This window comes from Sardina pilchardus, chromosome 7 (genome assembly GCF_963854185.1).
Source record: "Sardina pilchardus chromosome 7, fSarPil1.1, whole genome shotgun sequence".
Taxonomy (NCBI): domain Eukaryota; kingdom Metazoa; phylum Chordata; class Actinopteri; order Clupeiformes; family Clupeidae; genus Sardina; species Sardina pilchardus.
Genome location: NC_085000.1, coordinates 35,292,959 through 35,317,958, shown reverse-complemented (window position 1 = coordinate 35,317,958; position 25,000 = coordinate 35,292,959). Strand labels below are relative to the sequence as shown.

General features: G+C 48.6%; 3 protein-coding genes across 4 annotated transcripts in view; 2 read left to right on the top strand and 1 right to left on the bottom strand.

The window, feature by feature from the left end:
* The window catches only part of LOC134086945 (myoD family inhibitor domain-containing protein 2-like), an 8,349-nt gene extending 7,923 nt beyond the window's left edge, over positions 1-426 (top strand). The window contains exon 3 of the mRNA XM_062540142.1: positions 1-426. This exon is cut by the window's left edge and continues 175 nt beyond it. Within this exon, the coding sequence (XP_062396126.1) occupies positions 1-85 (85 nt within the window). The 3' untranslated portion in view covers positions 86-426.
* A 928-nt stretch (positions 427-1,354) lies between these two features.
* Positions 1,355-8,203, top strand: LOC134088069 (2-epi-5-epi-valiolone synthase-like). 2 transcript variants are annotated; one of them, XM_062541986.1, is made up of 5 exons: positions 1,355-1,531; positions 3,216-3,745; positions 4,316-4,555; positions 5,200-5,452; positions 7,989-8,203. In XM_062541986.1, the coding sequence occupies exons 1-5, from the start codon at positions 1,507-1,509 to the stop codon at positions 8,075-8,077; spliced, it is 1,137 nt and encodes a 378-aa protein (XP_062397970.1). In that variant the 5' UTR covers positions 1,355-1,506; the 3' UTR covers positions 8,078-8,203. The 2 variants fall into 2 exon arrangements, with proteins under 2 accessions (XP_062397970.1, XP_062397969.1); XM_062541985.1 differs by having other exon boundaries at positions 3,088-3,745.
* A 4,307-nt stretch (positions 8,204-12,510) lies between these two features.
* The window catches only part of LOC134088147 (microphthalmia-associated transcription factor-like), a 53,025-nt gene continuing 40,535 nt past the window's right edge, over positions 12,511-25,000 (bottom strand). Inside the window, exons 3-10 of the mRNA XM_062542077.1 lie at positions 22,302-22,565; positions 21,214-21,309; positions 17,685-17,802; positions 16,047-16,139; positions 15,721-15,771; positions 15,238-15,313; positions 14,952-15,099; positions 12,511-12,984 (exon numbers count right to left, since the gene is read on the bottom strand). Coding sequence (XP_062398061.1) covers positions 12,511-12,984; positions 14,952-15,099; positions 15,238-15,313; positions 15,721-15,771; positions 16,047-16,139; positions 17,685-17,802; positions 21,214-21,309; positions 22,302-22,565 — 1,320 coding nt within the window. The remainder of the gene's footprint in view (positions 12,985-14,951; positions 15,100-15,237; positions 15,314-15,720; positions 15,772-16,046; positions 16,140-17,684; positions 17,803-21,213; positions 21,310-22,301; positions 22,566-25,000) is intronic.

Genomic DNA, 25,000 nt, shown 5'->3' with positions numbered 1-25,000 from the left:
CGACTGCGCGCTCTTCGACTCGTGCCAGGAGGCCAGCGAGCTGATCGAGCTGGCCATGGAGATCTCGGAGGTGTGCTATCGCTGAGGGAGGCGGAGATGGTGACCAGAGGAACGCTGGACTGACCACAGAGCGGAGGGCAGCATGTTGATGGAGCGTTCACTGTGCACCTGAGAGAGCAGCTTCACTCGCATGGGATGGAGGAGGTATCCAAACACCTGAGATGGGTTAATAAGGGTTAATAATATCAGGATTGACCTGATAACGGGGTTAATAATATCAGGATTGTCCTGAGATGGGTTAATAACGGGGTTAATAATATCAGGATTGTCCTGAGATGGGTTAATAACGGGGTTAATAATATCAGGATTGACCTGAGATGGGTTAATAACGGGGTTAATAATAAAGGATTGACCTGAGATGGGTTAATAACGGGGTTAATAATATCAGGATTGTCCTGAGATGGGTTAATAACAGGGTTAATAATATCAGGATTGACCTGAGATGGGTTAATAACGGGGTTAATAATATCAGGATTGGTTAATAACGGGGTTAATAATATCAGGATTGTCCACCTGGAGACCAGCTGTGTGGGGAAAAGAGGGACTGCATGGGTCAGCACAGGAACACTGTGGGGTCAGCACACTGCATATCCCGCTGCTCTTTGTTGGGTCGTACTCCGCGGTCCTCATCGTATCTCAGACATCTGGCTAATGAAGTGCCCATGTTGCATCTCTCAGAGCTGTGATGCGCTGTTTCCACAGGAAGACGCCCGTATGCATTAGGCTAATGCAGAGATGTTATGCTATGCATTGTTTATGAATGCCTTGCACTGTTTGTGATCAATACAGCATGCCTCTTAAATAAATATCATGACTTGCATAATGTATGGACTTCACATGTCAGTGTTATTCTGTATCAATGAGAGTTCAAAGACCTGATCTTCATATCTGTAATCTGGGAATACCGTCAAATCTGGGAAATTATGAATGGATGATAAACTACCTAGATTCCCTTGCCTTACAGACTATGTTGCCGCACCTATTTCACAAAAAGCATTTCTAGCAGCACAACTCTCTGCCGCCCTCTACAATCCATCTTTAAAACGACAACAAAATCACAAATGATTGTAGTCTAGTAGAACTTCATGACTTGAGATGCAGCAATTACTCCATTAAGTGTTTGTAGATTATTAAATGATGCCCAGGCCCGCTTGGTGTTAGAGGGGGTATAGAAACGAGATTAGTGGCCACTGGCCAGTTTTCCCAAAACTATATATAGGCTCTTCCAGGCAAACCAAAACTATATATAGGCTCTCCCAGTCCCAGCAAACCAGATGACTCCAGATCTGGCTGACTCGAGGCGGCAGCAGACTTTTTCAGTCCGTCTAACTAGTCGCAGAGATGTCCGATGCGACAGATCGCGATAACTGTGATAAACTCAGAGAATTTCAATTAGTGCAAGTTAATGGAACATGGAACAAAGTGTAAGTGAACAGGCTGGCCACCATGGACTTCTGTCACCTGCTAAAATGTAAGTCGCCTCAACATGTGAAAGCACACTCGTCACTGAACTCTAAAATGTGGATTGGAATGGTAGAATATGAATGTCCACTGTAGCCAACATTCATTGTCCACTGTAGCCATAATGCTAGCCTAGTAGATCAACTAATCTGCCACAGTCTAGTAGGCTAAACACGTGTGTCTTTAAGAGTTTGTCACCAAAATACTTATAATAGTCCATTTATGTCCATTGCAATGTAGTGAACTCTTAACAATGTTTTGGTAGAAAACTAAACGGCGCTGCACAGTCAGGGGTGACCCACATATGTGGCTATTATTGGAGGTGTTTGGGCGAGCAGGCATGAGGGGTCTCCACACAGAATGTGTGTGTCCAGTGGTGTCCAGCCACTCCACGGCCGTGTGTGAGTTAACCCCTTCACCTCTGGGACTCCCGGTGCCGTGCCGTGCTCACCCTAATGAGGAACTGTTCATTGCTATCGTAATTAACTCATTGGCTGCCAGCGATTTTCAGTGCAGAGCGCTCCATACTGCCAGACGTTTTACAGCATTTTGACTGTTTTTCCAAGATCCACCGAACGGTGAGCTTTATGACTATGTAAACACCGAATGAAAGATTAGACTCTTCTTTCACCAGGAAAAAACGGTTTGTTTCTATCGTTTTCCGTTCTAATCGTCAGTAGAACATGGGTTAGTTTTGCTAAAAACACCTGTTTTTGACCAAAACATGGAGAAAACTATCTTTTTGTGAAAATCAACTTTTTAACGTTAGCGATTCAGGAGTATGTCTACCACGATTGCACTGTTATCTCGTCACTCTCGTCAAGGTTGCTAGGGACTCTGATGGTCGCTAAAGACTCTGAACAGGACGGTAGACTTAGCAAGCTAGCACTAGCAAGTTGTTGTTAGTCTATATAGCAATATCCAATGTAAATGGATCATACGGTACCGTTCACGTGTTTTCCATCCTTGATGTAAGAAGTAAGCATATTTATTCCCTGCATCGCGTGCAAACTAGATCCACTGTGGTCGATCTTCATTGTTAGCTGGTTGCATGCTGGTTGCATGTCTCTGTGTACTTTGCAGGCAGATACTAATCATCCAAATGGCACTGCTGTCATCTAGCGGTTGGGATCGCTAGTACAGTCTGTTTACAAGCCTGAAACTCTGCCAGATCGTTCCCAAGCCCACCCAGGAGCCCTCCCCATTGAAAAAGGCAATTGACGTATGTGTCTAAATTGACGTTTAAAGACGTCAATGGCAGTGAATGAGTTAACTAGGCTGTAATAGTTATAGCTCACCCTAATGAGGAACTGTTCATTGCTATCGTAATTAACTAGGCTGTAGTTATAGTTCACCCTAATGAGGAACTGTTCATTGCTATCGTAATTAACTAGGCTGTAATAGTTTGGTCATATGGTTAATTACTGTTAAGTCTAACACTACTATTGTCAGATCTGTAGAATGTGTAGTGTTTCTCTCTGTCAATCATACTCACCCATAGCAACAACTGCTTCTGTTTACAACGTGTCCACTGAGCACCATTACTGTTGCCATGACTCCCTGTAGCTATGAGAAGTCCACGGCTCACGGTGTGTGTTGGACCGTGGTGAGTCCCGTCGTGTTCACCTACAGGATCGTCCAGTGCAGCAACCTCCTGGACGCACATAACGACACCCTGCTGTTTGGGCACACAGACCACAGGGAAGACCTGCTGTTTGGGCACACAGACCACCGTGGAGATCCGCAGAGTGCCAGCAAGCCCGTGAAGCGCTTCATCGTCATAGACGAGGTCGTCCATGCGCTCTACGGGAATAGGATCTCGGAATATATGAAGGCCAGGAATGTCGTCTACAAGATGCTGCCTTTGCCCACTACGGAGGAGAACAAGTCCATGGAGCTGGTGACCACCATCCTGGAGGAAGTTCACCAGTTTGGGATTGACCGGCGGTCCGAACCCATCCTGGCCATCGGGGGAGGAGTGTGTCTGGACATCGTGGGATTGGCGGCCTCGCTCTATCGCAGGAGGACTCCCTACATCCGCGTCCCGACCACGTTGCTGGCGTATGTTGATGCCAGTGTCGGGGCAAAGAACGGGGTCAACTTTGCCAACTGTAAAAACAAGCTGGGGAGCTACATCCCGCCTGTGGCCACGTTCCTGGACCGCTCTTTCCTGGCGACCGTTCCACGCCGACACATCGCCAACGGACTGGCTGAGATGCTGAAGGTATCACGCATGACGTGTGGGCCACGCTTCCTTCAGTGCATGGAGTTTGGATGAGCCAGGGTTAGGGTTAGGGTTAGGGTTTAGGCGGAGATGTTGAAGGTATCTCGCATGACGTGTGGGTCACGCTTCCTTCAGTGCATGCAGTTTGGATGAGCCAGATACACTTGCGTCGGTACTAAACATAGTGTTTGGATGAGCCAGATACACTTGCGTTGGTACTAAACATGGTGTTTGGATGAGCCAGATACACTTGCGTTGGTACTAAACATGGTGTTGTTCCAAATCAGAACAAAACGTGGTGTTCCACAGATAAGTCAGGCCAGAGGCTTTGAGTCGAGCTCACTGAGGACATACCCAGGGGGCAGAACCCCCTTTGCCCCCTTTGCCCCTTTGCCCCCTGGGCAGAACCCCCTTTTCCCCCTGGGTAACATGGAAACCCTCTTTTCAACTCATGGGGAATTCTCCACGAGGACCTCAAAGTGTTATGTTGTTCACTTAAACTGACATGAACAGTTTCTGGGCATTGAAAAACATGGTAGGATCACACTCTTTTCTCTCCGTATTTTGTAGATGGCTCTGATGAAACACAAAGGCCTGTTTGAGCTTCTGGAGGCTGAGGGACAGAATCTTCTGGATTCCAAGTTCCAAACCCGTGAGGGGACAGATGAGACGGACCAGTCACCTGCTGCTTCAGCATCCTCTAGGATCGCCATAGAGACCATGCTGGAGGAACTGGCCCCAAACCTGTGGGAGGATGACCTGGACCGCCTGGTGGACTTTGGACACCTCGTCAGCCCTGAGCTGGAGATGGTCACATGAGGCGCCCGTTGACATGCCTGAGTGAAAGTGCTGATACATGCATAACCCCATCTCCCTAAGCAATACATGCATAACCCCATCTCCATAAACAATACATGCATAACCCCATCTCCATAAACAATACATGCATAACCCCATCTCCCTAAACAATACATGCATAACCCCATCTCCATAAACAATACATGCATAACCCCATCTCCATAAACAATACATGCATAACCCCATCTCCCTAAACAATACATGCATAACCCCATCTCCCTAAACAATACATGCATAACCCCATCTCCATAAACAATACATGCATAACCCCATCTCCCTAAACAATACATGCATAACCCCATCTCCATAAACAATACATGCATAACCCCATCTCCCTAAACAATACATGCATAACCCCATCTCCATAACCCCATCTCTATATCTCCATTTCCAGCACCAAAGTTGCCTGATGTGTGTGTTGCAGGAGGTACTGCCTGATGTGTGTGTTGCTGATGTGTGTGTTGCAGGAGGTGTTGCCTGATGTGTGTGTGGCTGGTGTGTGTGTTGCAGGAGGTGTTGCCTGATGTGTGTGTGGCTGGTGTGTGTGTTGCAGGAGGTGCTGCCTGATGTGTGTGTGGCTGGTGTGTGTGTTGCAGGAGGTGCTGCCTGCGCTGCTTCACGGGGAGGCGGTTGCCGTGGAGATGTCCCTGATGGTGTACGTGGCGTGTGGGCGGGGCCTGTTGCCCGCGGCGCTGCGGGACCGTGTGGTGCGCTGCATGCGGTCGCTGGAGCTGCCCGTGTGGCACCCGCTCTGCAGCCTGGCGCTGGCGAGGAGAGCTCTGGGCGAACGCCTGCGCCACTCCGGGGGACGCCTCAGGATGCCCCTGCCCACCGCACTGGGACGAGCAGGTACGGAACAGGAGCAAAGATCCTTAAGGCGGAGCAAGATACGTCGTCGTAATTCATGTCTATGGGCGCAAAACGGGGATCACTTCCTCTGCATAAAGGGGGTGTGTCATGCGTGTCATGTCCATAGACTTCAATGGAAAAGAGGCGGAACAGCTCTGCATAAAGGGGGATTTTGCCCCCCTCCCTCTTGCGATTCGGGTTCCAGGAAGTGGCTTCTCATGAAGTATCTTGCTCCGCCCTTAATGATCTTTGACAGGAGACACTAGAGACGGTTCCCATGGTGACAGGGAGGGAATTATGGAGGGACTGCCGCACAGTGATCGGTCGCCTATTCTACTGACTACACTCACCTCTATTGACAGGCTAGTAGGGAGCAGTGTTGAACGGGTCGAGTGTCTTATGAGCCGTACCCACCCCATCTCCCCAGGTGGCACGAGGCGGGTGAACGCCTGGCGTTCTGCTCATCGTATCTTTGCCGGTCTGCTGGCGGCGTTTAGTAACATGTCTTTTCTTACAGTAGTATTCATGACAAGTTAAAGTTAAAGAGATGGCGGTCGAACAGAGATGGTCGATTCATGACAAGTTAAAGTTAAAGAGATGGCGGTCGAACAGAGATGGTCGATTCATGACAAGTTAAAGTTAAAGAGATGGTCGATTCATGACAAGTTAAAGTTAAAGAGATGGCGGTCGAACAGCGGATCATTAGTGGCACACCACCGGCAACATGCCGTCAGCAGTCCGCTATCTGCCAATCAGACTTTGGTATCTGGGTTGGCTAGGCTGTTAAACTGCCTATTACAGTAGGAAACGTCTGGACTTAAAAACAAGTGTAAGCGACCCTTCATCCTCTCTCTCTCTCTCATTGCTTCTGCCAACCTCTCACACCTAATACACACTTACCACTCTTCCCTCCTCTCCCTCCTCCCACTCCCTCTCTTCCCTCCTCCCAGTCCACCTCCCTCTCCTCCCAGTATTGAGTACTGAATATGTGCACTCCTATCCTCTAATACTAGTATTGAGTACTGAATATGTGTGCACTCCTATCCTCTAATACTAGTATTGAGTACTGAATATGTGCACTCCTATCCTCTAATACTACCCTGCTGAAAAAACCAGCAAGAAACCAGCTTAGGCTGGTAGCTGGTTTTAGCTGGTTTTAGCTGGTCTTTGCCCAAAACACAGTTATCATTGCTGGTCTTTGCTGGTGTAGCTGGTTAGGCCACCAGCTAGACATGCTGGCGTGACCATCTGAGGAAGCTGGTCGTGCTGGTGTGACCAGCCTGTCGTTTGGGATACAGCTGGTTTAAGATGGTCATGCTGGTGACCAGCCTGTCCAGCTTGACAAAGATGGTCAAGCTGGTTTTCTAGAATAACCAACATAAGCTGGCGTGGCCAGTAAAAACCAGCAATGTAGACCAGCAACACCAACTAAAATGACCAGCTTAAGGTGGTACGACAATCAAAACCAGCTGAATTACCATCATAAACTGGGTAAACCAGCTGAAGGTGTGTTTTCGCGAGAGTTTTGCTGGTCTAGCTGGTTAACCATCAAAGGGTGGTCAAATAAGCTGGTTAACAAGCTGGTCAACCAGCAAACCACCTTTAGCTGGTCAGGCTGGTTTTTTCAGCAGGGTAGTATTGAGTACTGAATATGTGCACTCCTATCCTCTAATACTAGTATTGAGTACTGAATATGTGTGCACTCCTATCCTCTAATACTAGTATTGAGTACTGAATATGTGTGCACTCCTATCCTCTAATACTAGTATTGAGTACTGAATATGTGCACTCCTATCCTCTAATACTAGTATTGAGTACTGAATATGTGCACTCCTATCCTCTAATACTAGTATTGAGTACTGAATATGTGCACTCCTATCCTCTAATACTAGTATTGAGTACTGAATATGTGCACTCCTATCCTCTAATACTAGTATTGAGTACTGAATATGTGCACTCCTATCCTCTAATACTAGTATTGAGTACTGAATATGTGCACTCCTATCCTCTAATACTAGTATTGAGTACTGAATATGTGCACTCCTATCCTCTAATACTAGTATTGAGTACTGAATATGTGCACTCCTATCCTCTAATACTAGTATTGACAGATGCAGTGGTAATAGCTAGAGTCTCCTCTGCACTGGAGCTTAAATGTTATTCTATTGCTATAGCTGTGGCTTAAATGTTATTTTATAGTAATTTCCTGTGTATTAGCCGCATTGTGTATAAGCCACAGGACAGCATTTTGTGCAGGTTATAGAAACAAAAATGAATACAATATCAACTGTCCCATTGTAATTAACCTCATAGCTGACTTGGGATAAATGCGTCTGCCAAATGAATGTAGATGTAAATAAATGTCATACTTCTATGAAGTTCTGTAATACCCATGTCCCAAAATACTATAGTATTCCTACAACATTACTTTAATATTTTGTTCTAAAATACAACAAAATAGATTCCTTTAGTTATTTTTCACAAGCAGTAACCGTGGAGACTGAAAGAGACAGCATAATGTTTGTTTTATCCACAGAAATCTTTAATGACATCAGCGATGACACATTGTGTCAGGCATTCCAAGAATGGAGTGTGGACCTCGGAACAGGACACCTTCCCACGTGAAAAGCGGAGCCAAAGATCCGATTTAACCCTCTCTGGCTGCGCTGTGTTGCAGACAAACGTGAACATGTATTGTACAAGTGGTTGAGTGCTTTGCCATTCCTGAAAATAAACATGGGAATTAACAAATTGAAATTATGAATGTGCTGACAAGTAGGCCTACTCTATACAAACCACCACACACACGGACACCAACAAGACATCCACACAAGAATGTGAAAACATACTTGACATACTTTAATGCTCAGAACAACCTCTCTTCCCTCCACTAGCACTGGTGAAGCACTGTTAAGCCCATCAAATGGCACTTCCTGTCCTTCAACAAGCACACTCTTTATGTCTTAATGACAGACAGGAGTCACACACCCACAGGCCAATCAAATCAAGCCACCTCTCTGATATATAACATCCCATTTTACATTAGATAACCACACCACCTATTTGATAAATAACATCCCATTCTGACATTAGATAACCAAGCTACACATTTGCTTACTATCAACAGTGAATCGAGAGCAATACTCTGGATTGGGGCAAAAGTTCTGCCATCATATAACGAAACTGAAGCTGATAAGACAATCCCAATGGCAGGCACTATATGGCCGTAATGTGACCCACTAAAGCTAAAACTAGGAATTCAACATCTGGACTGTCAGATCCATGCGAGTACTAGTCATCCCACCCCATCCCATCCCTATGATGTCTTGGCAGTTGTGGGGGGGGGGGGGGGGGTAGCTTGGGGAGGGTAGCTCGGTGAGCTAGGTTTGAGTCCATCTGGGTAATTTCTCGATCAGACCTCCTCTCTCTCTCCCACTCACCTGTCAATCTTTTCATTATCCTGTCTCAATAAAGGCAAAATGCACAGAATATACTGAAAGAGCAAAGCTCAGGCCTCAGCCGTGGCGTGACTGGCTGGGGCACCTGCACCGCACGCCGGCGACCCGGGTTCGATTCCCGCCCCGTGGTCCTTTCCGGATCCCACCCCAGCTCTCTCTCCCACTCACTTCCTGTCATTCTCTCTACTGTCCTGTCCAATTAAAGGCATATAAAGCCCCAAAAAATAAAATAATAATAAAAAAAGAATAAAGCTTTTAGAAAAGTCAACAAAACATTCAGCATTTTTCTTTAGTTATTAATGACTTCCCTCAGAGTCAGTCTACCCCTATGCAAACCAGCACTTCAGACTTGTAAATAAGGAAAGAATATACTGTAGCATACGTGTGTGGAAGGAAACCTCATTTTAATCTTGTGCTTTTCAAAAGAGCTGGCGATGCAGTTAGAAAATGGCCTCTCCTGCAGTCAGCCAGCTATAACCACCAAAACAAGGCAGTCAAACACCATCCTCATTCAGAAGAAGCTGACAAATGCTTGACTCCAGTAGTAGTAGTATAACGATTTAAGGCACTTGATGTGAATGCACTGTGCTTAGCTGCTGGAGACTATGCAGGAGAAAGTAGGCATCTACTCCATGTAAAACATACATGAGCATATTTCACTACACCGATAAGTATTGCATAGACATAAAGAAAAGGTTGCATCAGTATTACTGTACTGTCATTATAGTGGTGATAACTGCAGTATTTCTACATATATCTGAGTGCTGTGTACACTTGTGTATTATTAACAATCAAATATACAATATCAGAACAGTACAGCGTATTGTTACATACTTGACTACAGTCATTCATATATAATGTATGTTTAAAAAAACTAAATAAAATTGTTAGCAGATATAAAACATTTGTTATCAAAAAATGTTCAAATGAATGGACTTCCTCCAGTGTTTTTGACAATGTCTTTTAAAAAATCTCACAACAGTCTCCCTATATTCCTTCATATTGTATTTGAACATAAAAAATCCTGAATGTCCATGGCATAGAGAATGGAAGGGTAGCAAACACAACACATATTTAAATAATTTAAATGTTATCAATGATACAGTGAAAATAGTATTATAAAGGGTGATAGACACTTAATCAATTATCTAAATTAAACATTTTGTGATCATTACTTCATTTTAATCATTAATAAGTCATCATGAAGAACTTGATGGAGGGTCATTAAAGGAACATGCCCACTTCTGGGGAGATATGCATAGAGTTGCTATGGTGACGGCACCCCTTCTCCCCTGAACTGAGACGTCACATGAGATGATTTCCCCGAAAGTGAGTGTGTTCCTTTAAGAGGGACATGTGAGCCACACTGCATGACGTCAGTAGTTCAGAGGGGCAAGATCACACAGCATACAACCACTGCTGCCTGGAATACCTCACACACACGAGTGTTTCATGTGTGGGTCATGTGTGGGCCATGTGTGGGCCGTGTGTGGGCCATGTGTGAGCCGTGTGTGTGTGTGTGGGCCATGTGTGTGTGTGTGTGTGTGTGTGTGGGCCATGTGTGTGTGTGTGTGTGTGTGTGTGGGCCATGTGTGGGCCGTGTGTGGGCCATGTGTGAGCCGTGTGTGTGTGTGTGGGCCATGTGTGTGTGGGCTGTGTGTGGGCCGTGTGTGGGCCGTGTGTGGGCCGTGTGTGAGCCGTGTGTGTGCCGTGTGTGTGTGGGTCGTGTGTGGGCCATGTGTGTGTGGGCCGTGTGTGGGCCGTGTGTGGGCCATGTGTGAGCCGTGTGTGTGTGTGTGGGCCATGTGTGTGGGCCATGTGTGTGTGGGTCGTGTGTGGGCCATGTGTGTGTGGGCCGTGTGTGTGTGTGGGCCGTGTGTGTGTGGGCCGTGTGTGTGTGGGTCGTGTGTGGGCCATGTGTGTGTGGGCCGTGTGTGTGTGGGCCGTGTGTGTGTGGGTCGTGTGTGGGCCGTGTGTGTGTGTGTGGGCCGTGTGTGGGCCGTGTGTGGGCCGTGTGTGGTGTGTGGGCCGTGTGTGTGTGGGCCGTGTGTGTGTGGGTCGTGTGTGGGCCATGTGTGTGTGGGCCGTGTGTGTGTGGGCCGTGTGTGTGTGGGCCGTGTGTGGGCCGTGTGTGTGTGTGTGGGCCGTGTGTGGGTCGTGTGTGGGCCGTGTGTGTGTGGGCCGTGTGTGTGTGGGTCGTGTGTGGGCCGTGTGTGGGCCGTGTGTGTGTGTGTGGGCCGTGTGTGGGCCGTGTGTGGGCCGTGTGTGGTGTGTGGGCCATGTGTGTGTGGGTCGTGTGTGGGCCGTGTGTGGGTCGTGTGTGGGCCGTGTGTGGGCCGTGTGTGTGTGGGCTGTGTGTGGGCCGTGTGTGGGCCGTGTGTGGGCCGTGTGTGGGCCGTGTGTGGGCCGTGTGTGGGCCGTGTGTGGGCCGTGTGTGGGCCGTGTGTGTGTGTATGTGGGCCGTGTGTGGGCCGTGTGTGGGCTGTGTGTGGGCCAGGGGCCAGCTGAGGTGGCGCTGTTGGAGTGCATGCCAGTGTGCAGAAGATTCTGCGTCCAGTGTGTTTGAGACGTTCACAATATGTGTGTGTGCTGTTTTACAATATGTGCGTGTGCTGTTTTATTCTGCCCTCTGCCTAAGAGAAGCTTCAAACCAAACACAATATGTGTGTGTGCTGTTTTATTCTGCCCTCTGCCTAAGAGAAGCTTCAAACCCAATTTGATATAATGTATGTGAACACAGCTGCACACGGCTCTTCATCACCACAGGACTTTAACAGACCAAGGAGCTCATGTCTTCATCAGGGCTTGTTTGTCTGTTAGTTCGCAAGATAACTCAAAAAGTTATGGATGGATTTTGATGAAAAGGTCTAAAATGACCCAAGGAAGAAATGATTACATGTTGGGAGTGATCTGGATCAATATGTGGATCCAGGAGGCGGTTCTGTTTGCGCCTAGCGGAGGTCTGCGCTCTCTTTTCTAGTACATTCCATATCTGATGTGTGAGTGCTGCTTTCATGTGAGTCAACGCTCAGAACAAAACTGCATGGGCTTTAGCATGACCAACTGATTACTTGGGGAAAAAATCACAACTCACATAGTGAAACCTTCACGATTTGAAATCAGTCTATATAATTTACTACGCTTCTTCAAATGTACTTCAAAATCACACCAGAATAGATACTGACCTTGATTTAGTTTGACCTTCACCATGGCGGCAAAGACAACTGTACAGGGGGGGCACACTACAGGAAGAGCAACCCTACAACATGACACCCAGTGTAAACAAGAGCAAAGTAGATGCATGAGTAACTGAGAGCAGGCCTTGCTTCTTCAGGGGGGGGGGCTGGGAAGGGGGGGGGGTTTAGTCCAATGGTGGACTCCAGGGGGCGCTAAACATTCTCCTCCGTGTGTGTGTGTGTGTGTGTGTGTGTGTGTGTGTGTGTGTGTGTGTGTGTGTGTGTGTGTGTGTGTGTGTGTGTGTGTGTGTGTGTGTGTGCGTGTGTGTGTGTGTGTGTGTGCGCTAACAGCCGTGCTCGTTCTCCTCCATGTGTGTGTGTGTGTGTGTGTGTGTGTGTGTGTGTGTGTGTGTGTGTGTGTGCGCTAACAGTGCTCGTTCTCCTCCATGCTGACGCTGCTCTTGTCCCTGGAGGCGTTGGGGGAGTCGGAGGAGGAGAGCAGCGGGTCTGCGGTGGCGGGCGATGCTGACGACAGCAGCGGGTCTCCTGCGCCCACCGGCGACACGTTGTCCTCCATCAGGACGTCGTCCAGCTTGCCGCTGCACTTGGGCGCCAGGCCGTAGCCGGCGGGGGGGGAGAGGGGGCCGTCGCTGAAGGAGATGCTGCCGTCGCTGAGGTCCAGGGTGGTGGGGCGGGAGGGCTCGTGCCCCTGTTGCCCCTGTTGCCCCTGTTGCCCCTGGTGCTGTGTGTGGGGCGTGTGGGGCGGGTACAGCTCCTGGGCACAGTCCCCCAGCGCAGGCTCCTGCTTGATGCCGCGCGCCGACAGCTCCGAGGGGCACAGGCCACCGGAGGGCGCCACCACGGCCAGCCCGTGGGCACGGGCCTGCATCTCCAGCTCCTGCAGGGCATCGCCACGGAAACACTCAGCATCACACACACACAGCGCAACTGCAGCCACTAAGGCCTCCATGCTCACGGAGCTAAACTCTACTGACAATCAACAGCTGCACACATGAGCATGTTCATTAAAGGACTATCTTCATTAAAGGACTATCTTCATTAAAGGACTATCTTAATTAAAGGACTATCTTCACTAAAGGACTATCTTAGTTAAAGGACTATCTTCATTAAAGGACTATCTTAGTTAAAGGACTATCTTCATTAAAGGACTATCTGTGCATGGATGCTCAAACCTCCTTAAAGGGATAGTTCGGATTTTAAGACACGAAGTTGTATGGGTTCCCTGTCAGCAACGTAGTGCATCAGCACTGACTTACCCCCGACAGCGTCCTGTGAGCCGAGATCCAGCCGGTTTTAGATCGTTTTTGATGCTGAAGAAAGTAGTCCGGCAAGTTTCTGGGGTCACGAAAGTAAAGTGTTTTTCTTCTCAAAACCATATGCGTTCAACAGAGTGATATATTTGCACCACAAAAACGTTGTCCAGGAAAAATTCAAACCTCGTTATCACTTACTTATTTTTCGCGATTCCTATCACTGCGCGCTACTGACAGCTGGACAACGTTTTTGTGGTGCAAATATATCACTCTGTTGAACGCATATGGTTTTGAGAAGAAAAACACTTTACTTTCGTGACCCCAGAAACTTGCTGAAGAAAATAGTCCGGCATCAAAAACGATCAAAAACCGGCTGGATCTCGGCTCACAGGACGCTGTCGGGGGTAAGTCAGTGCTGATGCACTATGTTGCTGACAGGGAACCCATACAACTTCGTGTCTTAAAATCCGAACTATCCCTTTAAAGCCCTCACAGAAGAAAGGTTGGGTACAACGTTCACTTTCCATGTCTGTGCAGAGCCACACACAGCCCCCCTGAGTTCTGGTGTAAGTGTGCAAGTGTGTGAGTGTGTAAGTGTGTAAGTGTGTAAGTGTGCAAGTGTGCAAGTGTGCGAGTGTGCGAGTGTGTGAGTGTGTGAGTGTGTGAGTGTGCAAGTGTGTAAGTGTGTGAGTGTGTGAGTGTGTAAGTGTGCGAGTGTGTGAGTGTGTAAGTGTGTAAGTGTGCAAGTGTGTGAGTGTGTAAGTGTGCAAGTGTGTAAGTGTGTAAGTGTGCAAGTGTGTGAGTGTGCAAGTGTGTAAGTGTGTAATTGTGTGAGTGTGTAAGTGTGTGAGTGTGCAAGTGTGTGAGTGTGTAAGTGTGCAAGTGTGTAAGTGTGTGAGTGTGAGTGTGTGCAAGTGTGTGAGTGTGTAAGTGTGTAAGTGTGTGAGTGTGTGAGTGTGCAAGTGTGCGAGTGTGCAAGTGTGCAAGTGTGTAAGTGTGTGAGTGTGCGAGTGTGCAAGTGTGTGAGTGTGCAAGTGTGTGAGTGTGTGAGTGTGTAAGTGTGTGAGTGTGTAAGTGTGCAAGTGTGCGAGTGTGCAAGTGTGTCAGTGTGCAAGTGTGCAAGTGTGTAAGTGTGCGAGTGTGCGAGTGTGTAAGTGTGCGAGTGTGCAAGTGTGTAAGTGTGCGAGTGTGTAAGTGTGCAAATGTGTGAGTGTGTGAGTGTGCAAGTGTGCAAGTGTGCAAGTGTGTCCAGCACCTGTATCCGTAGGATGAGGTGGCGGTTGGCGTGCTCCAGCTTCTTCTGCCGGGTGTGTGAGTGTGTGAGTGTGCAAGTGTGTGAGTGTGCAAGTGTGTGAGTGTGTGAGTGTGTAAGTGTGTAAGTGTGTGAGTGTGTGAGTGTGTGAGTGTGTGAGTGTGTGAGTGTGTGTGTGTGTCCAGCACCTGTATCCGTAGGATGAGGTGGCGGTTTGCGTGCTCCAGCTTCTTCTGCCGGGTGTGTGAGTGTGCAAGTGTGTGCGTGTGTAAGTGTGCGTGTGTGTGAGTGTGTAAGTGTGTGTGTGTGTGTGTGTGTGTGTGTGTGTGTGTCCAGCACCTGTATCCGTAGGATGAGGTGGCGGTTTGCGTGCTCCAGCTTCTTCTGCCGGGTCTCCATCTCTCTGGCGCGCTGCTGCTCCCTCTGCAGCTTCCTGATGTAGTCCACGGAGGCCTTGAGAATGGTGCCCTTGTTCCAGCGCATGTCCCTGAGGGGCAACGCCCGTTAGCACGCGCTCAGCTGACACACTCACATGGGACTGAACTCAGGAGGGCCTGCAACAGGCCTGCTCCCAGAGAAGGCCATGGCCCTCGAAGCAATGTTTGAAGAAAAGAAGCAAACTTACGGGTCATTTGATTTAGGGATTAAAGTCCCCAGTTCCTTGATGCGGTCGTTGATATTGAAGCGCCGCCTTCTTTCGACTGGCCAGGGGTGTTGTTTTGTACCACAGGGAGAGAAGGAGAGAATAATTAGTGATCAGAGCGGCAATATGATGTGAGAGATCATGATGATGCAGGTACTGTTTCCCTCAAGAGCTCATTTCAGGGCCCAGTTTCCCGGAAGCATACTGTAGTAAGCCTAAGTAGTTTGTCAAGTGGATTTTGCCCACCATATCACATAATCATTGCTGCTTAAGACACAAATGCAAGGAAAAGTGTAACAAATATTTGTTTAATCTAATCAGTCGTTAAAACACTAGTAACTACTAAAATGAATCACTTTCGGGAAACCAGACCCTAGTCATTTCTGGTCGATAAAAAGGTGTGACATACTCAGGTTATGAAACCAGAGCCTAGTCATTTGTGGTCGATAAAAAGGTGTGACATACTCAGGTTGTGATTGTCTTTCTTCTGTCGTTCCTTGGCCAGTGCTCTGCCTTCTGCTTCTAGGCAAGAGAGAAGAATGGGAACACAAAGGAGAGCTATAATGGATGATCCGACCGCAATCTAGACACACTCCCGTGCACATTACATCAGAAGAACAAACACACTCCCATGCAAATGACATCAGAGGAACATGACACTTTGTCACAATATTGACTAAAACATGACATCAACAAGCAAGATATGGTCTCATGACTCATTGCCAGTCAATGAGCGTAGCAGTTTACATAATGCCATGTTATTTACAATGCGTTTGGATGACCACACGTACCTACGGGGAACCCTTCAGGCCTTTGATAGTTTTCAAACTTGCCGCAGGATACCGACTTGTCCAACATGTGCAGCACAGCTGGAGACGGAGTCACTATTTGGCACATGACATTTCAGACGTGTTTAAACATAATAACTTAACTATCGAGGGGGGCTCACTATTCGGCACATGATATTTCAGACGTGTTTAAACATAATAACTTAACTATCGAGAGGGGCTCACTATCTATTCGGCACATGATATTTCAGATGTGTTTAAACATAACTTAACTATCGAGAGGGGTCACTATTTGGCACATGATATTTCAGATGTGTTTAAACATAATAACTTAACTATCGAGAGGGGCTCACTATCTATTCGGCACATGATATTTCAGACGTGTTACATAACAATTTAACTTGGTGTATTTATTGTTAAAACTTAACGTAACTATGATATGACATTTCAGAAAATGGCGTGCAGAACATATCGTACATGGTGGATTTAGACCAGTGTTTCCCAACCTTTTTTCTCTGAGGGCCCCCTTGCCTGTGTCTAAGACAAGCCGGGGCCCCTACACAAGCTCCTACCCACATACACACAGAACCCAACAACACATGGTTTTATTCAGCAATGGGGATGAATGACCAATGCCTAGCCGGACCTGAAGGTCGCTTACGCAAGATAAGAGGTCAGAGGTAATAAATAGCTACATGAATTTATACATGGAACAAAAACATGTTTCAATTTGGATTATACAACGTTTTGATTATCCAATTGGGTGTGTTATTGGGATTTTATACATTTAATGTGCGCAAATAGAATTTTGGTGACCTCATAACCTCAGCCCTGGCAACATTGTGCGGAGCCCCTGCAGTCCCTGGCGCCCCCTAATGGGGTGTGTGGACCCCCTGCAATCCCTGGTGACCCCTAATGGGGTGTGCGGACCCCCTGCAATCCCTGGCGCCCCCTAATGGGGTGTGTGGACCCCCTGCAATCCCTGGTGACCCCTAATGGGGTGTGCGGACCCCCTGCAATCCCTGGCGCCCCCTAATGGGGTGTGTAGACCCCCTGCAATCCTGCAATCCCTGGCGACCCCTAATGGGGTGTGTAGACCCCCTGCAATCCCTGGCGACCCCTAGTGGGGTGTGTGGACCCCCTGGTGACCCCTAATGGGGTGTGTAGACCCCCTGCAGTCCCTGGCGACCCCTAATGGGGTGTGTAGACCCCCTGCAATCCCTGGCGACCCCTAGTACTGGGAACCCCTGTATTAGCGCACCATTCAGCGTGTGAGCATACTGGAGTACGCGCATGTTCAAAAGGCCTGGAGGGTGTTTGAAAACACAAACTATCTTCCACCTTAAGACTTGCCACAGAACAGCCAATGTTGCCTTACCAACCCCCGGCTGGCAATGCCCTTCCCCACACTCACCCGGTTGGGTTGTGTACTCACCAGAGAATTCCCTTCCCCACACTCACCCGGTTGGGTTGTGTACTCACCAGAGAATTCCCTTCCCCACACTCACCCGGTTGGGTTGTGTACTCAATGCCCTTCCCCACACTCCCCCGGTTGGGTTGTGTACTCACCAGAGAATTCCCTCTTGATGTTGGGCAGGCAATTCCCTTCCCCACACTCCCCCGGTTGGGTTGTGTACTCACCAGAGAATTCCCTCTTGATGTTGGGGAGGCTGGCAGGGCAGGAGTTGCTGATGGCCAGGCCGGGGGGCGGCATGCCCTGGCTGCTGTACATGTCCAGGATGTTGCCAGACACGGGGATCTGCGGAGACAAACCAGCGTCACACACCCAGACAGAGCCCCAGATATAGATCCTCCTGTCCCCCATGGCAATGCAAGGACCCCAACTCCCAGCTGATGATATTCCTGCCCATTATATGTGGGCTCTTGATCAGCTGCTAAGTGTGGGCCGACTGTGGGCCGACTGTGGGCCGGCTGTCACATGCTTGTCACATGTCCACAGGCGTTAACCTGGGCCAGGAAATGTAATCAAATGTGTTGTCACGTCTTGATTGATTCACTGTAATGGTCTCACTACAACAATGGAGAAACAAATCAGTTTCATTCAATTTCACTCATCATGTGATCTCCAATCATGTGACCTCCAATCATGTGACCCCTATCAGTCTAACCAATCACAAACTGGGTAGCATATTTAAGGAAAGTTGACCCATTATGCGGGGAGTTATTCTGTAACCGGAATTCCTTTAAATTGTTTTTGTAAATGTCATATTATTTATATTATTCATTTAGATGGGCTTCTGTAATGTATTGGATGACTAACTTGGACCTGACAAATAAACTATTATGCCGATCCGCATAGCCACTCATTTGAAGGCATTTCCACAGGAGTGTATGGCAGCGTTCACCACCCCTGCGGCGGGCAGCTGGTGCAGCAGGAAGTGATCACAGCTGGCTCGGAGGCAGCTGGTGCGGCAGGAAGTGATCACAGCTGGCTCGGAGGCAGCTGGTGCGGCAGGAAGTGGTCACAGCTGGCTCGGAGGCAGCTGGTGCGGCAGGAAGTGGTCACAGCTGGCCTCTCTGGGAGGTGACGAGCGGGACGGCAGCACGTCTCACTCACTCCAGGTGCTGATGGGGATGTGACTGCTCCATATGCTCTTTAATTAACCCCCGCTGTACGCGCTCCATATGCTCTTTAATTAACCCCCACTGTACGCGCTCCATATGCTCTTTAATTAGGCCCCACTGTACGCGCTCCATATGCTCTTTAATTAGGCCCCACTGTACGCGCTCCATATGCTCTTTAATTAGCCCCCACTGTATGCGCTCCATATGCTCTTTAATTAGGCCCAACACTGACGTATTAACTCACATATTAACCCCCACTGTATGCGCTCCATATGCTCTTTAATTAGGCCCAACACTGACGTATTAACTCACGTATTAACCCCCACTGTATGCGCTCCATATGCTCTTTAATTAACCCCAACACTGACGTATTAACTCACATATTAACCCCCACTGTACGCACTCCATATGCTCTTTAATTAGGCCCAACACTGACGTATTAACCCCCACTGTATGGGCTCCATATGCTCTTTAATTAGGCCCAACACTGATGTATTAACCCCCGCTGTACGCGCTCCATATGCTCTTTAATTAACCCCAACACTGACGTATTAACTCACATATTAACCCCCACTGTACGCGCTCCATATGCTCTTTAATTAGGCCCAACACTGACGTATTAACCCCCACTGTATGGGCTCCATATGCTCTTTAATTAGGCCCAACACTGATGTATTAACCCCCGCTGTACGCGCTCCATATGCTCTTTAATTAACCCCAACACTGACGTATTAACTCACATATTAACCCCCACTGTACGCGCTCCATATGCTCTTTAATTAGGCCCAACACTGACGTATTAACCCCCACTGTATGGGCTCCATATGCTCTTTAATTAACCCCCGCTGTATGCGCTCCATATGCTCTTTAATTAACCCCCACTGTACGCGCTCCATATGCTCTTTAATTAACCCCCACTGTACGCGCTCCATATGCTCTTTAATTAACCCCCACTGTACGCGCTCCATATGCTCTTTAATTAACCCCCACTGTACGCGCTCCATATGCTCTTTAATTAACCCCCACTGTACGCGCTCCATATGCTCTTTAATTAACCCCCACTGTACGCGCTCCATATGCTCTTTAATTAGGCCCAACACTGTATGGGCACAGCACCAGAGTGTTTACGGCATGTCAGTGGTTATGAGGCTCATCTCAATGTTGATCATATTGGGGATATGGCGTTTACATGATCACAGAGAAGCCTGGTTATTGGTATCCCTGTACACATGATACATACTGTACTCTGTTCATGCCTGGTTATTGATATCCCTGTACACATGATACATACTCTGTTCATGCCTGGTTATTGATATCCCTGTATACATGATACATACTAGCATCCAGACCCCAACTAAAGTGCTCTACACTGTACGCCCAGCCACTGGAGAATTCCAGCTAGCATAACCTGATTCCAGCTAGCATAACCTGATTCCAGATAGCATAACCTGATTTCTCAAGGCTTCTCCGGTGTTCTGAAATGGGAATCTGATGTTTACATGTGCACACCCAAATGGAGACACTTTACAATCTTCACCATAAGCAGGTGTCTGCAGTGCATGTACATGCGGTGATGACCAGATGTGGGCAGGGGGCAGGAGAGTGTGGGCAGGGGGCAGGAGAGTGTGGGCAGGAGAGTGTGGGCAGGGGGCAGGAGAATGTGGGCAGGGGGCAGGAGAGTGTGGGCAGGGGGCAGGAGAATGTGGGCAGGGGGGCAGGAGAGTGGGGGCAGGGGGGCAGGGGGCAGGAGAGTGTGGGCAGGGGGCAGGAGAATGTGGGCAGGGGGCAGGAGAATGTGGGCAGGGGGGCAGGAGAGTGTGGGCAGGGGGCAGGAGAGTGTGGGCAGGGGGCAGGAGAGTGTGGGCAGGGGGCAGGGGGGCAGGAGAATGTGGGCAGGGGGCAGGAGAGTGTGGGCAGGGGGCAGGAGAGTGTGGGCAGGGGGGCAGGAGAGTGTGGGCAGGGGGCAGGGCAGGGGGCAGGAGAGTGTGGGCAGGGGGCAGGAGAGTGTGGGCAGAGGGCAGGAGAGTGTGGGCAGGGGGGCAGGAGAGTGTGGGCAGGGGGGCAGGAGAGTGTGGGCAGGGGGCAGGGCAGGGGGCAGGAGAGTGTGGGCAGGGGGCAGGAGAGTGTGGGCAGGGGGGCAGGGGGCAGGAGAGTGTGGGCAGGGGGCAGGAGAGTGTGGGCAGGGGGGCAGGGGGCAGGAGAGTGTGGGCAGGGGGCAGGGGGCAGGGGCAGGAGAGTGTGGGCAGGGGGCAGGGGGGCAGGAGAATGTGGGCAGGGGGCAGGAGAGTGTGGGCAGGGGGCAGGAGAGTGTGGGCAGGGGGCAGGAGAGTGTGGGCAGGGGGGCAGGAGAGTGTGGGCAGGGGGCAGGGGGCAGGAGAGTGTGGGCAGGGGGCAGGAGAGTGTGGGCAGGGGGCAGGAGAGTGTGGGCAGGGGGGCAGGAGAGTGTGGGCAGGGGGCAGGGGGCAGGAGAGTGTGGGCAGGGGGCAGGAGAGTGTGGGCAGGGGGCAGGAGAGTGTGGGCAGGGGGCAGGAGAGTGTGGGCAGGGGGCAGGAGAGTGTGGGCAGGGGGGCAGTGGATGTTTTACCGAGTTGCCCATCTGCAGCCCCGGGTCCAAGAGTCCGAGGATATCATCGTTGTAACTGGACTCCAAGCTGATGATGTCATCAATGACATCGTCCATCTGGCATTACAAATAAAAAATGTGACACATTCACAGATGAACAATTCATGATTCATGTACATGTGATATTTTTCTTCCTATCCCTGTTTCTTAAAGACCATTTTGGTAAGTGACAAATGAAGGCATGCATGTTTCTGTAAACAGTTGCATTTGGCACCGTGTCCAAGACATACCTCACATTAACCCTATCAATAATAATACCAATGAAAATACCAAGATATAGCTAACGCTAAATCTACAAATAATATTAGCCTACCAGATCTCACAGTAACCCTACCAATCATAATAGCAATACAAATACCAAGACATATCTCACATTAAACCAACAAATAATATATTTTTGACAAGAAACAACACACACTACAAATCTCTCTAAAAAAATACATAGAATAGCATACAAAACCAGACAGTGTTTCAGGAAGACCATGGGAGACTAAACAGCCCTCAGCATGACAAGCACAGGGTTAGTGTTGTAGTTGTGTGTGCAGATGGGTACCTCCTTCTCTGTAGAGTTGAGGGGCAGTAAGGCCATAGGGCTGTAGGGGTGCTGTAGAGTTGAGGGGCAGTAAGGCCATAGGGCAATAGTGCTGTAGAGTTGCGGGGCAGTAAGGCCATAGGGCTGTAGGGGTGCTGTAGAGTTGAGGGGCAGTAAGGCTATAGGGGTGCTGTAGCGTTGAGGGGCAGTAAGGCCATAGGGCTATAGGGGGTGCTGTAGAGTTGAGGGGCAATAAGGCCATAGGGCTATAGGGGTGCTGTAGAGTTGAGGGGCAGTAAGGCCATGGGGCTATAGGGGCGCTGTTGCAGTACGTACCTCTTTCTCTGTAGAGTTGAGGGGCAGTAAGGCCATAGGGCTATAGGGGTGCTGTAGAGTTGAGGGGCAGTAAGGCCATGGGGCTATAGGGGTGCTGTAGAGTTGAGGGGCAGTAAGGCCATAGGGCTATAGGGGGTGCAGTAAGGCCATAGGGCTATAGGGGTGCTGTTGCAGTACGTACCTCTTTCTCTGTAGAGTTGAGGGTGAGGAGGGCCATGGGGCTGTTGGGCGCGCTGTTGCCCGGGGCGGGAGGCAACATGCCCCCGTGGTCTGCTCCCTGGGTGGGGCAGGGCGAGCACACCGCCTGGGACCCGAGCTTGCTCACGCTCGCGCTCACGCTCACGCTCACGCACGGCTGCTGGGCGGTGGACAAGTACGCCTTCACCTGCTGCCGCTGCGCCTGCTGGATGTGATACTTGGTGGGGTTCTCCAGGTGTGTGTTCACCTGACCGGGAGAGAGAGAGAGAGAGAGAGAGAGAGAGGTGGGGAGAGAGAGAGAGAGAGAGAGAGAGAGAGAGAGGGGTGGGGGGAGAGAGAGAGAGAGAGAGAGAGAGAGAGAGGTGGGGAGAGAGAGAGAGAGAGAGAGGTGGGGAGAGAAAGAGAGAAAGGAGTCTTAATTGAGAGTCCATATAGATCTCAGGTTTGAGTTCTACAGGTCTAAGGTCTCCATGGAAATGACTGTTTACAGAAACAAAATCTGAATATCAGACACTTGTGTTAGTGTAGAATGTAAAACAACTATGTCAACTTCTGATAAAAAAAAATAGCAGTGCCTTTTCCAAATACAACTAGCTCTGCAGATGAAACATTCCAGGAAGTCTTTATCAGTGATGGCCACCCCATTACTCAGCACAGATACAGATATGAATTAAAAGCTATTGGATATCATTTCAAAACAAAGAGTCACAAGTAGATTGAACACAACAATAGGCTATTTATACATTCAATGTTCAAGTCATAATTCTAGAATATGAATCAATATGATTTCCCAGTAGGCTACCACTAATCTATCTGAATCAATGCTGATGACAGAAATAATTTCTTTACATAGTTCTCGGCACAATTGAACGAATTCCGCCACACCTGATAATACTGATGATACTCCAGCATCTCCAACATCCTTCCGAGTTTTAAACAATATCCGACCGTTGATCCAAGAGCAACTCGCAGCACACGCTAAACGCTGCCACTAACTTCTTTAACTCTTCACAAAACTGCTAACAGATTTTGTGAGTCCTCGTCATCCAAGGAGTTTATAAAGGCCAAGAAACCCATTCGCTATGCACGAATCGGACTGACTCGGAGATACAACGGGGCCATTTAAAAGCTGTGTTGGTCCATACAAGTGATCAATTTATGGTTTTATGGCCCCCCTCTGACGCTGTTTTTGCACGAGGCAACTTGTCTCCAAACTGACACTTGCCTCAGGACAGGAAAATAGACAGAAACAGAAACCCTCTTAAATTGTGAGAAAAAAGACTATGGTTATAATGTAGAGGTAGGCTTTTGCAATGTTCTACCCAATTGAGACTATTTATTGGATGAGTATTAAATAATTGCGACTGGCCGGTTGCGGTACTAGTAGCCTACACTAGTCCATTATTTAAATTAAATAATCGTCCTACATCGTTACTAATGTTTTTAACAAGTGCGTTGACACCTAAGCTTGGCCATTTCCCACCAAAACCCGTAATATTGACGCATTATTGGCCTGCGTTTCAGTACATCCAAACATAAGCCTCTCCGTTTTGAACGACATCGTCGGGGGCGTTCTTTGGATTGTACCGTGCAGATGTGCAAACCCGGGCGTGGAAAAGCCTGCGGTCGCATCCGTGGAAGCTGTTAACCTCAATAAATATATTCTTTGGTTTGCTCGCTTAATTATGCTATCTGTATTCCCACTGAATTTAAGTTGTGGGTCAAACACTGTACCTAAGTAGGCTACATCTTTATTATGAATCACGCTCGGTTTTGGATCCTCCCTGCACTTCCTTAAGTCTATGATGAGCTATTTAGTTTTAGACACATTTAGGTCAAGGAAGCTGTCATCGCACCAACTATTATTAAGGCTTATCATACTCTTTAGTAACTTCACCTTTCTGTTTAATGATTGAACGCGTTTCTATGTTTAACTCTGGCGGAGTTATTTTGGGTGCTGCCGTAGACGCGTGTCATCACAAGACAGTTAACTCTCATCACAAGGCACTAACTTGTGATAACACGGCGTTACACAGTTACCAGGGTGGTGACTAGAGCCGGTCTACAGGCGGCCTACTACAGCCCGAGGCCAAGCGGAGAATCGGAGGTGCAAAAGAAGAATCCCACACATGACAATACTCGTTTCACAACTAGCCGCTACTGTTATTTGTGAACAAATGTGACAAGTGTGAACAAAAACGAAACTGCTGACCCCAGTGCGGGATTAGCATTCTTCAACATTACACTAAATCTTTTTCCCCCCCAAGTGCTTTTGTGACCACTTCCTCCAAAGTAGGCTAGGCACTGAGCTTTACCCTCTGACTTGTGGCTCGGGGTGATCTATGGAAATGGCGATTAAACACATCTAAATCAAGAAAGAAATTTGTACTTAATTAATTAAACCTTCCTCACAATGCCTTCTATTTACACTAGATTAACTACTTGCTCAAAAATGTGACCTCCATTTGCCTCAATCCAGTTATGGATTATATAACTCCGTCTGCACCACAGAAGCTGAAACGCATTGTGTTTCCACAAACTCACGAAAGCAACCCCATAATATTCCCCATGCACATCCCATAATATTGCCCTGCACACGTGCTACAGTACAGCGCGTCTGAGCGTCTCTCCCTGGTGCACATCCCATAATATTGCCCTGCACATCCCATAATATTGCCCTGC